Genomic DNA, 14,768 nt, shown 5'->3' on the forward strand with positions numbered 1-14,768 from the left:
CTGCTCAGGAAGGTGAGGTGGCTTCCTACTCCCTCCTGGGACCAAAATGCCTCCAAACAGGACCACTGACTGACAGCCAACACCAGTCCAGGCTTTTGGCTGTCAGGCCATCAGGGATGCCCACACAGTTTGGCATGCATGGGAGGGCAGGCACTTGAAGTTCACTCTTCTTCCAGGAGCTGCCTTGGGAAATGTTGCTGAAAAGGAGCTAGAATAGCAATAGGGTCAAAATGCTGGATGTCACAGGAAAACATCCATTGTGGCAGAGACCTGGGGCTGATCTGCCAGCTGGAAAAGCCTCCACAGGAATTTGGTAGAGGCCCCATAGCCAGAGGCTTTCAAGATTCAGTTGTGTGCTACATAACCACACTCCCATAAAAGGCTGTACCAGACTCTCTTTGCAGCCCTTTTCCAACCTGGTCTGTTCCCATTCTGGGATCAGTTAGAACTGGGAGGTCACAGTGGCAGGAGTCTGCATCCCACACCAGCTGCTTCCCTGGAATCAGGACTCCTCTGCCTGGTGCTAGGGGGGAGACTGGTGCTAGGCTCCTGCACAGAGTCAACAAAACGTTGAGGACAACCTGTGTGCTTTCACACATGCCACAAGCTGCAGAAGCAGGGAAGGAATCTTTGTAACTACCAAAACTCAAAGCTGGTCAGCTAACGTTTCCTGCTCAAAGCAGCAATGTTGTCAGAGCTGCAGTTTCCCACCTGCTCCTGTGCAAGAGCTGAATAGCAGAGCCAAAACAGTTTGCTTGCAAGAGGAAAGGTGTGTGCAGGCACAGGCAGCAGAGCAGCAGGGATGGCAGCAGCACAGGCTGGGAAACCAGCACACACTGACTGGTGCACTCCGACGTGCCTGGCACAGGCAGCACTGAACGTGAAGCATGGCCTGTGTTAATTCACAGCCTGCCCACAAGGACCGGGGTGAAGGTGACAGCAGATGAGTAGTGACCTGGGGCTGCCACATTCCTCTGGGGAAAGGGACAGTGGGGCTGCCTGCTGCGAGTGGCAGGAGCCGTGACGCAGAGCCCCGGTCCCCATATGTTCCATTAGCGGCACAGGAGGAGCACGTTCCCTGCAGACACAGGTTAAACAGACCTGTTCCACCCTGGAAGGCCCTACACAACACTCCCACCAATCCCCCTCCACCTGGCTCAGCCCCCAGCCTGGCCTCGTGGGCATCCTGCCCTCCCCTGCCCGCTCCGTGCCGAAGGCGAGGTCACTCACGCTCGCAGGACTGAAACATCTTTGGATGTTTTGTCGCTAAAAATATTTAACAGCTAAGAGTCGCTGCGAACACGTGAACTGATGTGATGTGACATCCAGCTGGGGGGTGCCAACCAGCAGTGAGCAGGCAGCCTTGCTGCAGAGAGCCCACTGAAAACCAGCTGTCAGTGCAGGTCAGCGAGAGATGAACGTGCCCACAAAGGCACAGACACCCCGGGGTCTCTCTCTGCTCCCTGCCACTGCATGTCACCTTTCTCACAGGCTCAAGCATCACAATGCCCAGCCCTCACCTGCTCCTCCTGCCCAGCCTGAGGTCCAGAGCTTCACTGGCTCCTGGCAGAGAGCACACACCAGCTAAGGGTGTTCTCCAGCACTGCCCACCCTGGTCCTTGTCCTCAACATCAACCAGGCTGGTGGACAACCAAGAATGGTCCATGAATAGTGCACAAGCCACATGTGACATGACCTACAGCCCAGCTTGGGACCGTGCAAGAGCTCCCAAAACAGTTTCCCTGGAGCCTGTAACCTTACTCCAAACATCTGACAGCCCATGGCCAAGCAGCCTGTCACACTGTCAGCTCTAGTCTCATCCCTGACATCAACAGAAGATGGACACATCAAATCCTCTATGACTCTAGGATTTTTCCCCCATTATTATTCCATGTGTGAGGATCACTTCCCAGCAGTGTCAGGTAACCTCCTGTCTTCCTGTGAACCCTAAAGACCTACACCCATGAGCACATGGGCTTAAACTGAAGGTTATCCCACCCAGCCATGTAGCTGAGCCACCACCCCAAGCCCAGCACCCTCTTTAAGTGAACAGATTCCCACAGTCACACTGGGGCATGGGAAAAAGGCAGGAGAAGGATCGAGGGCTCCATTTCCCAGAAAGCCACTGGCATATTCTGCAGGTTGATGCAAAGAGGAAGAACATCAACTGGATGAGTCTTGCCAGACCCACATGATGAGACACTGAGGGCAGCAAAGTCACAGATTAGAGGTGACAAGTTCTGGATAAAGGTATCCTGCTCCTCCTCCTCTCTAGAGAGATGGATACATGGCTTTGAGTGGGCCTGGCTCAGCAAGGGCTCCACCTTGGGCAGTAGTCTTCAGCTTCTGGTCCCCAGGGCTTGCAGGAGAAGCCAAGGAGTTCATGAGGACAAATGAAGCTGTGGTTGGAGAACACAGGTCTGAGCATCTGTTAGTAATTCCTAGACCTCTGGAGGAAAATTCAGGCAGCAGTTGATTGGCTGAAGCTGCCACTGTGATCAGCTCTCACGCACGTGCAGACTGAAGCCTGAGCTGCTCACACAGGACAAGCTGGCATTTAAAAATGCTTCATGCACAGAGCCCGAAATAAATAAACTAAATCATCCAGGAGAAAGAATTTAAGTGGAAAAACATCCCAATAATTGAGCCCTTTTTGTAAATGTTTTATCAGCTCCCAACCCCCAACCCCAGCCTCCCAACACAGCCAAGCAAAAGGATGGCCTTTAAAGCACAAAAAGGGAACGCAGCTCCACAGACCTTCATTTAAAACAGCTGGGAGAAAAGGATTTTCAACAGATCTGAGCAAAGGCTCAGCAGCGTGGTCAGGTGAGCCACAGGGGAAAGATGAGGTGCAGCCTCACAAGGGTGCTGAGGCTCAGCTGCCATAAAGGACCACTTAGGCTCCCAGCTCCCCCCAGACAGAAGCATCCATGTTATGGAGCTGTTTGGGGCACTAGGCAGGGGAGAAGTGTCTGAAGGATGGCACAGATCCTGGACAGGTCAGCCAGGGGAAACCTCAGCAGCACCAGTGAGAAGGGAGGAGTGTTCACTGAATATCTCTGCAATGAAATTAGGATAAAGTCAGACAACATGGGCAGAGGATGCGGGTGAAATGTTTGTTCTTCCATGACAAGATAAAACACATGGCTCGCAGGCCCAGATAACACACATTTCAACATGCTGAAGTTCCTGCTGACAAGCTGTCCACATGTCAAAGGGTGATCTCTGGCCAGCTGGAGATGCTAAAAAGTCCCAGGAGACACAGCAGCCTGTACCTGCCAACATTCAATGGGTAAATAAGTGACTTGAACAAGCACAGACTGCCCAGGCAAAGACAGCCAGGACAAAATACACGGATGGCTGCAACTGGGCCAGATCACCAGGAAGCAAAGGAGATCAGCATAATTAATGCCAACCAACATTCGTTTACAGCTGTCAGATCCTGTTGGCAAACAGGATTTGTTTTGGTGGGGAGGGCGGGCTTGACTGATAAACAAACCAGCACTGGTGCCATTCAATCAAGCTCAGAGGAGACACAGGACTTGGCATCGTTTCCCATCTTTAACTGAGAAACTACAACTCCATCAAGGGGCAGGGGCACGTGTTTGAAGTTGCTGTTAGCTGGCTCAGGTCAAACCCAGGACTGGGGGTCTGTGGCAGGGGACAAGATCTCCACCAGAGATTCATGTGCTACAGCAATATGACCATTGCTGAAATAAAGTGTGTGTTTGAGCTACTGACAAGTCACAGAACTTTCTAAGCTGAAAATAGGTCCAAAAAAGAAACCAGAAATTAAGGTCAGAAAATATGGAAAACATTGGAAAATGTGGGAACTTTAAAAGCTTTTTGTATTTAGCTTAGCAAAGAGAGAGGCAAGAGGTGACTGCATCCTAAACTGTCATAGGTGACAAGGGGAGCAAAGCTTGCTCCAAGCTAATGGTCCAAGGAATAACACATTTCCCTGGCTGTAAACAGGAACAAGCCACATCTTCCCAGCACCTTGTGGAGCTCCTTTTATGGGGAGCTGAGGTGTGGAGGAACACGACAGTCTCTGTCAGGCAGGAGCTAACCTGACAGTTCCCAAATATTTCCTGCCATCACAGAGTCCATGCCAACCATTCTTGCCTGAGATCTGCATTGTAAAGGAGTGATTCACAAGCCCATGGACGTGGGAAACTTGTGATTACAGAGTCCAGGGAAAGCAAAAAAGCTGTGAGTTTACTGAAGTTGGAGGATACCTTTATAAGACCATCTAAAGAGATTAAACCCCAGGTTTCCAAGTTAGGCAGAGTCAGAGTTTGAGGTAAGTCACCTGTTGCTCTGGAGGGTGCAAGGCAGTCAGGATAATACTGGCATTCACTTCCACATGTGCCTTGGCTGAAGACCACAAAACTGACCCAAAAAAACCACAAAAAAGGCCATGTTGAAGCAGGCACTTCTAGGGCTGTAGTGGGAGACACCTGCCAGCTCTGCCTTGGGTGCAGTTAGCCACCTCTCCAGCTGCCAGAGGACACCAACAGCCAGGAGGCCCAAGCCCACCCACCTGGCAGTGCCCAGTAGGTGCCAGAATGGATGCAGAGAAATTCAGGGACACACAGCCCACCACAGATAGCTCATTGTACCTAAAGCAGAAGAAACACTCCTTGAAATGGCAGGAGGTTACAGGGGAATAACCTGCTCCCAGAGCTGTCAGAAAGGGTCCCCACCAGAGAAGAGCTTTCTCCTTTGCTCCCAGGAGTTGGGAGTGCCTGGTCTGACAGGCAGCTGTGTTGTGGGCCAGGAGTGCACATCCCAGGAAAGCAGGGCATACCTGCCTGCAGGCAGAGAGAAGCAACATCAGAGGTTATTAGGGAGGAAATGCTTTTAAGGGACATTAAATAACCCCAGCCTATTCCTTAAATAACCCATGTTCAGAGTAATGAGCCAGCAGCCCCTCCTGGGCTCCTCAGAAAGCGATTCTAGCCAGTAAGTCACTGCCATCCCAGGGGAAGGATGTCCTCTTATCTGTCAAGGATGGCTGCAGCCATTTCCCCACAGCTCCCAAAAGCCAGGCCCGCACCAAAAGTCTCACAGAAATGCCAGCTCCTGTGCTCACAAGAGCCAGGGGGGCAAAGATGCATGCTGCAAAGACAGCCTGGACATGAGACCTCCTGCTCCATGCCAGCTCACCTCCCTTCCACCCTGAATGGAGACTGTCACCCTACTGCTCTCTTTTAATTCCTGTAATAAATTTGTTTGAAACTTTTCCTGTCCCTCCAAAGCCACAGCAGACAGGGAAACACTAAGTTCAGACTGCCAAATGCCAGCACTACTGCACCCCCACTGCTTGGGAAACACAAGCCATGAACATTCCTGGTAACTTCTGCACAGCACCAGCCCAGAGGGAGCCACACGTCTCACCCACCAGCCTTTGGGACTAGATGTCAAATTAACCTCAGGGGATGCCATGGGAAGGCTGGAGTGCCATCTGTGGTAAGGCTTCTTTCAACTCTGGCCCAGACTTCCCCCCCACCTCTCGCTGCCCTGTTCCCTCAGCTGGACCCCAAACCCTCAGCTCCTTTGCCCTACATACCTCCAGTTCCCTTCTCCTCCCATTTCTCTTCTCTATTTTTTAGCATCTCCAAAGCTTTCTCCACCCTCCCTTCCCACCTTGCAACTTTCTTCCTGCCTCCTTCAGCTCCCTCTCCATCCCCAGCTCTCCCACACCTTCTTTCTAGGACTAGGCAGCCATGTCATCCTCCTTCACTTCAGTTAATTCCCTCTCTCCATGGGAGCCAGCAATTCATGCCTGCCACTGAGTCCCCTTTCATGCCTCATGGCTTTTGCCTTCCGACCTCCTGGGATGGGACAGCCGTGGGGGACCTGCTCTTGGCAGGCCTGACCCCCAGCTCTCATTAACAGCACCTTTCCCAAGGCAGGCATACAGGAAACAAATAAATAAATAAAGCAAATCTGTCTCGCTGCTCTCTCGGGTTGCTTAAGGGAGTTGGGCTCCGGGGGTGGGATGAAGGATGCTATTTGGAGAAGCTGTCTCCATGGCAACCCCCATTCCCACCACCAAGCGGGCACAGGTCACCTGTTTCCATGAAAGTTTCCCCCTTCCCTCCCCATCCCTCCATCCCAGGAAGTGCCAGCACAGCCCCAGAGGTGCAGACAGTCCGGGCCGAGGGAGAAGCAGCAATGACACAGAAGGGGCAGGGATGCTGCTGGCACGGCTGCCAACGGCCTCCCGATTCCCCTGTGCCACGCTAGAGAAAGGCAGGGCATCCCCATGGTGCAGGGAGCAGCAGCACCCACTCCTCTCTGCCCCTCCTGGCACGGCAAACCCACCCCCTTCCTGCTGTGTCCCCATGGCCAGTGCCAGATGGGCAGGGGTCCCGTTCTGCTGCAGGACATTCGGACAGACACCGCACCCTGCCCCACGTGCTGCTGGGACTGGGGCAAGACCAAAACGTGTCCCCTCCCTCTGCCAGTGCCTGTGGGTGTCTGTTTCCATGTGATTTCAGTTACTGTAAATCGAAATGGACCGCTCCCGTTAAACACTCACTACAGGTGCTCCCGGGTGGTTCCCTTCTCAGCTCCAGCAGCTCCATCTCGCATGTGACAGATGCGCTGCCGGGACCTTTCCCCAGCTCAGGCAGCGTCAGCCCGGTGTCTCCGAGCTCTCCCGCGGCCAACCTGACGCTGCCGCCCGCGCAGCCCCCTCCCTGCACGCCCGCCACAGGGCTGGCAGCACTGCCTGATCCCCCACAGCGAAACGGGCACAGCTCCAGCAGGAGACACGCAGGATGGAGAGAGAGCATGAGAACAGGGACTGGTTCTGCTTTCCAGAGTCAGGGGAAGGAGCAGCAGTGGTGTCACCTACTGCCAGCACTAATGCATCTTCTGTCAGCAACAGTGGGCAGCTCCTTGTGGCTGGGGTGGACAAGAGGGTCGGCAAAGAGCCCCCAGCTGAAGTTCCAGGATTGGCACCCAGGCAGCCATCCTGCAGCTCAGCGCAGGCTGGAGGGATTCACACGGCTCCCCCACAAGGCTGGGAGTTTCGCCAGGAAAAGCAAGTTTATAAATAGTGTGTTTCAACACGAACAAATGAAAGCGTCAGAACTCGACAGTCAGATAAGCCAAGGGCTGAGCACCGGCCCCTCCACAGCATCCTCCCCCACTGGGAAGGACAGTCCCTTCCCTCCATCACCCAGCGAGCCAGGACCTTCCTTGCTCTCTGGAAAGCTGCATCCGGAGGTGTCTGTGTCAGATGTGCTGCTTGGGAACACCCTTGCCACAGCTGCTCTGGCAGCCAGAGCAAGGCAGCAGAGCTGGCTTCAAAAGGACCACAAGCAGCAGGGATGGCCACTCGGGGCAAGAGCAAACACAGCCTACAGCAGCCAGCTGCCCAGCCAGGGCCAAGACCCACAAATCTCAATGTATTGCTTGAAAGAAAGTTTTCATAAGCCCACAGGCCAGAAAGTTTCTAACTTTTCCTCCTGTTCCTGAAGAAGACAGCTGCCCCACCGGTGAAGCTGGCACTCAAAACAGAAGTTCCATAGCACGAAGCATTACACCGGAAGGCACATACCTGCCAGATCCTAACAACAAGAAAGAGACTCAAGGGGAAAATCAACTTTTATCTCTGCGTTAAGGAGAAAACCAGCAAGTTATTAGATGAGAACTTGTTTCTCATAAACACAAAACAGCATAAAAGACACCCCTGTGCCTACCAAGGGAATGGAAGGACAGCCCTGCTGGGGAACTACCTGCCAGATTGCAAAAGGAGGAGATCTTGATGGTAGCGCCCAAGGGAAAATATCAAGACACGGCACGTCAGAGCAGCCCCATCAGCTGTCAGGGAGAGAAGCCTCTGACAGCCCACTGAACTCATCCAACGCTCCTCACGCCACACTCGCTTACCTTGATGTAAGTGTCAAGGGCCGGGTGGACACGGTTGACTGCCAGATGGATGGACAACGGTGTGGTGAACGGGAAGGTCGCCATGACCACGTGGCTGGGAGCAGGGAAGCTGAAGATCTTAAAGCCATACTTCTGGAACCGTTTGATCTGCTCTTCCGACGGCTTCGCGTCTCCCTCGCTCAGGATGCGGCCTATGGCGAAGCGGCACTTCTCTGGAGACACCTGATTGAAGGGGACAGACACAGTGTCACCAGAAGACAGAGGCTTGAAACTGGCCAAAACCTCAGCTTGCTGAGGTTGGAGACAGGAGATGACCATAAACCAGGAAAAGCAATGGCCCAGCATGATCGGGCACACCAAAGCAGGTGCCCAGTCCTAGCCCAGGCTGATCCAGGCCTAAATCATCCACACTCCTCCAGCCTAAATGCACAGCCCAGTGGGGAAGGTGCTGCTCCTCTCCTTGGAGGGCAGAGAAGAGCTAAACCCCACCAAGCTGCTCTCTCAAACCTGTCCCAGGTGACAGTCACTGCAGGAAGTGTCTCTCCTGATCCTGCACCAGACACCTTTCTGTCAACAACTGGTCACAGCCATCCCCTGCTGGAGGACACCCCTGCAGCTCAGACAGGGGCTTAGAGATGCGATCACAGCCTGCCCACTTTACCTCCACCCCACTCCTGAGGAAGTCCCCTGGCAGCCACGTGCACATGCCACCAACCACCATGGGCCATGGGCACTAAGCTGGAGAGAAATCCAGAGGCTCCCAGGTCCTTCCAAAGTAGGCACACTCAGTATGGCAGTTTTGGGGTGGGCAAACTGAGGCAGGTAAGACCTGCATGCAGTCACCCAGCTGTTTGTAGTAACACTAAGAGAAACATATTCACTTCTATCCTGAACCCCAACAACACACAAAACCTAAAGCATGCTCTCTTTACAGATTTGAGGATGCCTCCCATTAAGACAGGGGGTGCAGGGCTCTCAGCTCAGCAATGGGGGTGCTCAAAGCCCTGCCACCAGCACAGTGATGGCCCATAGGGCTCCAGCCATCTCCACACCAAAGCTGACCCAGGCCACAACTCTCATTTCTAGTTTTCAACAGAATCCCACCACTTGAGTTCAAGCCCTGGGTGGGAATGTGGGAGGGGGCTGGATGATCTAGCCTAGGGCAATGTAACCTAGGGGCACAAAGGTGTCACAAAACACTCACAGGGACAATGTGAAGCAGAGAGAGGATGCACCAAGGTCAGCGTTTTACCTGTTCCCATCCCCATGCATCACCACAAGGGGACCTGTGCTCTCTGCTCTCATCCCTAATTTTGCTTTGTGTACTAAAGCCCACCAACGCTTCCTCCTGCAGTGTAATCACCCTCTCTGCACTCCCTGCCCTGCCTTTCCCTTAAACACCTTCTGAGGTCGAAGGGCAGGACCACTCCAGAGAGGGAACACAAGCAGATGTACATGGAAGGAGGAAAGCAGCCTGTGGAGCAGCATCCATCAGGCTGGGGACACGTCTCACGGCTCGCTCTTGCCCTCCTGTGCTGCAAGAGGGAGCTGCAGACAGGGCTGTGCCCAGCATCCATCACCACTCCAGGCAGGAAAGGAGAAGCAGATCCACCCCAAAGACAGCAAGAGGCAGCCATAAATGGCATCCCTGGGAAAAGAGCCAGATGAAAAAAGTAGATATGGAAATCTAGATTAAATTCCTTTAAACATTCAATCTCCATTTATGTCCTGAGCAAAGACAGCTCAATCCCAGCCCTGGAGCAACTGTTGGAGGGACTGGAGCTGCTGGAGTGGGCAGCAATGCACGGCCAGGCATGTTTGCTTCCCCCCTCCTCCTTTTACCTTTCCTTTTCACAGCATGTAGCTCCACAGACATCTTTCCAAGGGTGGGAACGGAAAGGAAAAGGAAAAGGAAAAGGAAAAGGAAAAGGAAAAGGAAAAGGAAAAGGAAAAGGAAAAGGAAAAGGAAAAGGAAAAGGAAAAGGAAAAGGAAAAGGAAAAGGAAAAGGAAAAGGAAAAGGAAAAGGAAAAGGAAAAGGAAAGGCTCCACTTAAAACTAGACTTTCCCTAACAGATTTGTCTATTCTGGTAGACAGGTGCTGATCAAAGCCTCTGGTCCCTCAAGCATCCTGACAGAGAAGTTCTGGAAATTATTGCTTAACCTATCCATCAGCTTTGCCAGTTGGAACAAAACCTATTTCTGCATTCACAGAGCATTTTGGTCTTATCCATCCAACACTTGGGCACGGGCTTGTGGCTGAGCACATGGACTGCAGGCAAAAGTCCCTGGCATGTGCCCACAGCTATATGTGAGCAGGAGCTTGGCTGGAGCTGAGCACAAACCCACTTGCCACATCCAGATCTCAATGAGGAGTTATTTTTGTTTCTGACAGGGGTGGGAGAAGGAGGGAGAAGTCCTCCGGGCTGCTAAATATTAAATAAAAAGAAAAAAAGAAAAGAAGTTGAAATTAATATTAATCTCGTCCATTAAAACACATAAAACATTGCTGGCAGGGTTTTGGCAGCACTCGGGGACCATCCTTGTGTGAATGCTGGGAGAGCCAGGAGTCAGCAGGGAGCCCCAGGGACATGGTGGCAGTGGCTGCCCTGAGGACTGGCACGACCCTGAGGCAGCCCACATGCTCCAGGCCAGGGGGCTCCCCCCAGCCCCACTGCCAGCCAAGAGCAGCATATGGCTGCTGCTCTCCAGCTCAGCATTCCCATCCATCCTCCCAGCCAGAGATTCCTTTGGCCATGAGTCTATCAGCACAGTAATCGCCACATGGCACTTGCTGGCCACCAGACCCTTCCTGTGCCAGTGTCAGGGCACTAAACCCCCCAGGAGCCATGGCTGGGGGTGGCTGTCTGGCCAGAGCCCTCCAGTGCTCCACCCCCAACACAGCAGGACGCAGGATTTAGCCAGCACATTCTGCTGCCTGATGACAAAGGTCTATTTTTAGAGACAAGTCAACATCCGTGGCAAGTGGCCAGCTCTGGGCGGGCCAGCTCTGCCAGAGGGTGCTTCACCGAGGTCAGGAGAGCACTGAGAATGAGGAGGAAGAGGAGGAAATCATCTCTTCCTCCCAGGGGAAAGGCAGCCTGGGTGACCAATCCCACCCCGTGGAACCTCCAGGAATGAGGAGCCAGCAATGCACACCACCTCCCAAGCCATCATGGCTCAGTGGATGCAGGCACACAGGGAGCTTCATGGGACACTGGGGTGCTCTGCACCTGAGCCAGCACATCAGGTACAAGCACTGCAGTCTCCAGCCAAGAGACCAAGCCACAGCTGGCCCTTTCTTCACCTGCCCAGAGGCAAGAGAACCATCTGCCCAAACACATTCTCACTCCCAGCATCCTGCCTGGCCTGACCTGCCTGTTGGTGAGACGTGGATCTCTGTGGGAACTGCTTCAGGAGCCAAAGACCAGCACGTGGAAGGTCCCACCAGCACCCCAGCTGCTCCAGCAGACCAGGTCTGACACTGTGCATGTCATGGATGGCAGGCAAGGCTCCTGTCACTATGCAGAGCTGCAGGCACTGCAGCTATATCCTGCACAGCCCCTGTGCCCCAGCCACCACAGTGGCCACAGAGACAGGGGGCTCAGGCCAGTGTCACCTGCTCAGTGTCATGAGCAAAGGCAGCTGTTCCACAGAAGGGCAAGGTCCGTGGGGCTGCCTGCCAGCCTTGCAGGGCAGGTTAGACTCTTGCACAAGGAGGAACATTTGGCTTCCAAAAGCCTGGACGGCCACCAGAGACTGGGCCTGCAGCCCCACTGCCTTCACCAGCCACAGGGTGAAGGCAGAGATGCAGCACGTGCAGGAAGAGGAGAAAAAAAGACAAGACCTGGAAGGGGAGGCAGTTTGACTGTTCACTGACAGCCCAAATTTTCAGGGACAGGTCAGAGTTGCTCCTTCCTAGCCTCACCTGGTGCTACCAGAAAAAGAAAGCATTCCCTGTGCCAGCCAGGGCAGGAGTTACCACAAATATCCTTATCGGTATCCGTGAACCTCAGCAGTACAGGCTTTCACTAGCTCAGGCTTTAGCAAACAAAGAGCCAAGGCCCTTGATACAATGTCAGCTGAAAGGCCACAGGGCAGCCACAGGCATGTGCACATCATATTCCTGGAGCAGGACAGCGCTGGGAATGGACACTGAGCCCTTCCCACAGCACTGACTGCCTGCTCTGTGTCCAGAGACCACGGCAGAGCAAGCAGCACCATCAGGATTCCCAGCTCCAGGTGAGGCCCTCAACACAAGGATACAAATGAGTGGCCATGAAATGGCCATTCCACACGGGCACCATCGCTCCAGCTCCAAACATGACAGAAGTGTCCAAACATGCCTAGTCAAACCCTGCCTCTGCCAAGCTCATCCTAAGGAGAGAAGTCATCCTTGCCATCATCCCTCCCAGGCCAGGAAAAGGCACCACCGTGTCTTCTCTGCCTCCCATGATCCAGGGAGGTAGAGACAAGTCAGGGCACCACAGGATACAAGGGCACAAGGTGGCTGAACACACCAGGCTCCTCTGTGCACAGCCAAGCTCCCTGCTTTCTCACCTCCAGTATCTTCCTGTCACAGCTCACTCAGCACTACGTTTTCATGGGCAAGTTCTTCCCTCAAAGCAGGTCTAATCCTTGGGAGAACCATCTTGCAGGCAACAAAACAAGGTTTCTAAACAGGACCAGACAGCCCCAGAGCAGAAGCACTGGGTGAGAGCTATCAGCCCCAGCACTGTGCCCTGCACCAGCCCCCATCACACGAGCCCAAGCACACACGCACAGCCGCTGGCCACTCTTTTGTCCCTCCTCCCCACGGATTCCTCCACGGTCACACTAGCTACTGCAGAATTACCAGGGAGCCAGGCTGTCTGCCCCAGACAAATGCCCACATGCCATTAATTGGAAACCCCAGAGTCATTCAGCATCAGCAGCCAGGTTCCACCCCCCGCCAGCAAGTTCTGATGCACTTTTGTTTGTTCCTTGTCTTTAACTGTTCCCATGGAGTACTGGGCTCTGGCTGGCAGCCATCAGGCAGCGTGCTTTCTGCTCACCTCTCAGCCCAGGAGCATCATGGAGCAACTGTTTCATCAGACAGGAGCCCTCAGCACACAGCACCTGAGGTTTCAGTTAGAACTCTCAGGGGATGGAAGAACTACAGGGAAGCTCAGAAACACATGAGAACACTAGAAACGAGAGAAGGAGTATGGATGAGAACAGACCAAGATTTTGTGAAGCAACCATCTGCTTTCAACCGCAGAGCTGCAAGTCCAGAAGGAGCCTGGGCTGCACTTCCAAGGAACATGCCAAGGAATGCCTCACCTTGGGGTCGTGAACACTGGTTTCTATTCCATAACCAGCTCTGTTATCCTGCTCAGCAGAGGCTATCAGAAGATACCAAGCTTTGCTCACCCAATACCTTTCAGTCAGGATTATGCAAAACCCCATCTGCTTTCAGGTGCTTTTCCCCACACAGGGTCCTCTGTAGACCTGGGAGACATTGCGAACCCCAGTGCTCACCTACACAGGATGAGCTGCACGTGGTTCAAACACAGTTAGGGAGCATCCCAAGCCGGGAAGCACGAGAGGCTGCTGGGCTGGCCGGGCACACCTTACCGTGTGAGGGTTGTCATAGTAGACACCGATGGAGCAGAGCTTCGAGGAGATGCTGCAGCCATCCGTGAAGAGCTGCCCCGACTCTCCGTAGGGGCCCACCCTGAACTTGTAGGCCAGCGTCATGCTGCCGACAGGGGGGGAGCCAGCACTCACAACCACCTCGGCGAAGAGCCCCGAGTAGACGACGAAAGCGAAGACGGTGAGCAGCAGCAGCACGACCAGCGCGGCGATCAGCCCCAGCAGCACCCAGTCGGTCATGATGGACACCTGAGGCACTGGCAGCAAGGGCACAGAGGAAAAGGAAGGGCAGTCAAGCTACCACCTGGGCGAAGAACTGCTTTCTAAAATGATTTATTTGCAGCAAAATGCGCTCTCTTGCAATTCTTCTTCAGTGTGAAGTTTAACAGAGTAGAACACACACCCTCCCCCCAAGAAGCCTCCTGTATATTAGTGCCACATTGCATCAGCCTGTTCCAATTGGTCACCAGGTACAAATTATATTGCTTCAGTGCCACTTGGGAATGAGGTGGTTGTGAAGGGAGGACAGAGAGGCATCATCTCCATCTCCTCAAAACTGTTCAAATCCAGTTTTGCACCCAGGAAAGACCAAAAAACCACTCTGGGAGCCTGCATCATGCAACAGATAACACATACACAGCACTGAGCTAAGGATCAGGGAACCATAATAAAATAATTTATCATTTATGGGTATGAGGCCCACTCTAAGAAGGGCAGCCCCTTCATCAATAACATCCAGAAGCCCAGACCTTCCTGCCATGATCCAAACGAGGACCACACCAGTACAGATCCAGATTAAAGCACCCAAAGAGGCTCAGAGGAAGCTGAAAACTCAGCTAGAAAAAGCATTTCCAATTTTCAGGTACAATGAATTACTGGTATTCCTTTTAGACAGCTTTTTTTAAACTAAAAGAGTTTTTATAACTTCAACAAAGGCTTCCTGTTTTGTTTGGCATCTTTTCTCTTGTGCTGACTGTGGGATACAGCAGCCTGGTGAATGCCTCCTGCTTGTTTTCACCCACCAAGTGCAACCACTCTGGGGAGTTGCAATCCAACCATTCCAGAAGAGTTGTTTGTGTTTTATACTCCCTTGAGACACAGCTCTGGTCACACAGGGAACGGTTGCGTTGCTCCCCTGGGACTTTCACAGAAGGTCGGTTTGGAAGTGAGCACTGAAGCAAACAATCCACCTTTACCTCTGTGTGTTATAAACACACTCTGTCCACAAAGC

At 53.2% G+C, this 14,768-nt stretch overlaps 1 protein-coding gene across 1 annotated transcript in view; it reads right to left on the bottom strand.

Annotated features, from left to right (window-relative positions):
* Window positions 1-14,768, bottom strand: part of TEX264 (testis expressed 264, ER-phagy receptor) — a 39,013-nt gene that overhangs the window by 22,930 nt on the left and 1,315 nt on the right. The window contains exons 3-4 of the mRNA XM_064432515.1: window positions 13,520-13,794; window positions 7,906-8,127 (exon numbers count right to left, since the gene is read on the bottom strand). Of these exons, the coding sequence (XP_064288585.1) occupies window positions 7,906-8,127; window positions 13,520-13,777 (480 nt within the window). The 5' untranslated portion in view covers window positions 13,778-13,794. The remainder of the gene's footprint in view (window positions 1-7,905; window positions 8,128-13,519; window positions 13,795-14,768) is intronic.

This window comes from Passer domesticus, chromosome 9, assembly GCF_036417665.1.
Source record: "Passer domesticus isolate bPasDom1 chromosome 9, bPasDom1.hap1, whole genome shotgun sequence".
NCBI classification, from domain to species: Eukaryota; Metazoa; Chordata; class Aves; order Passeriformes; family Passeridae; genus Passer; species Passer domesticus.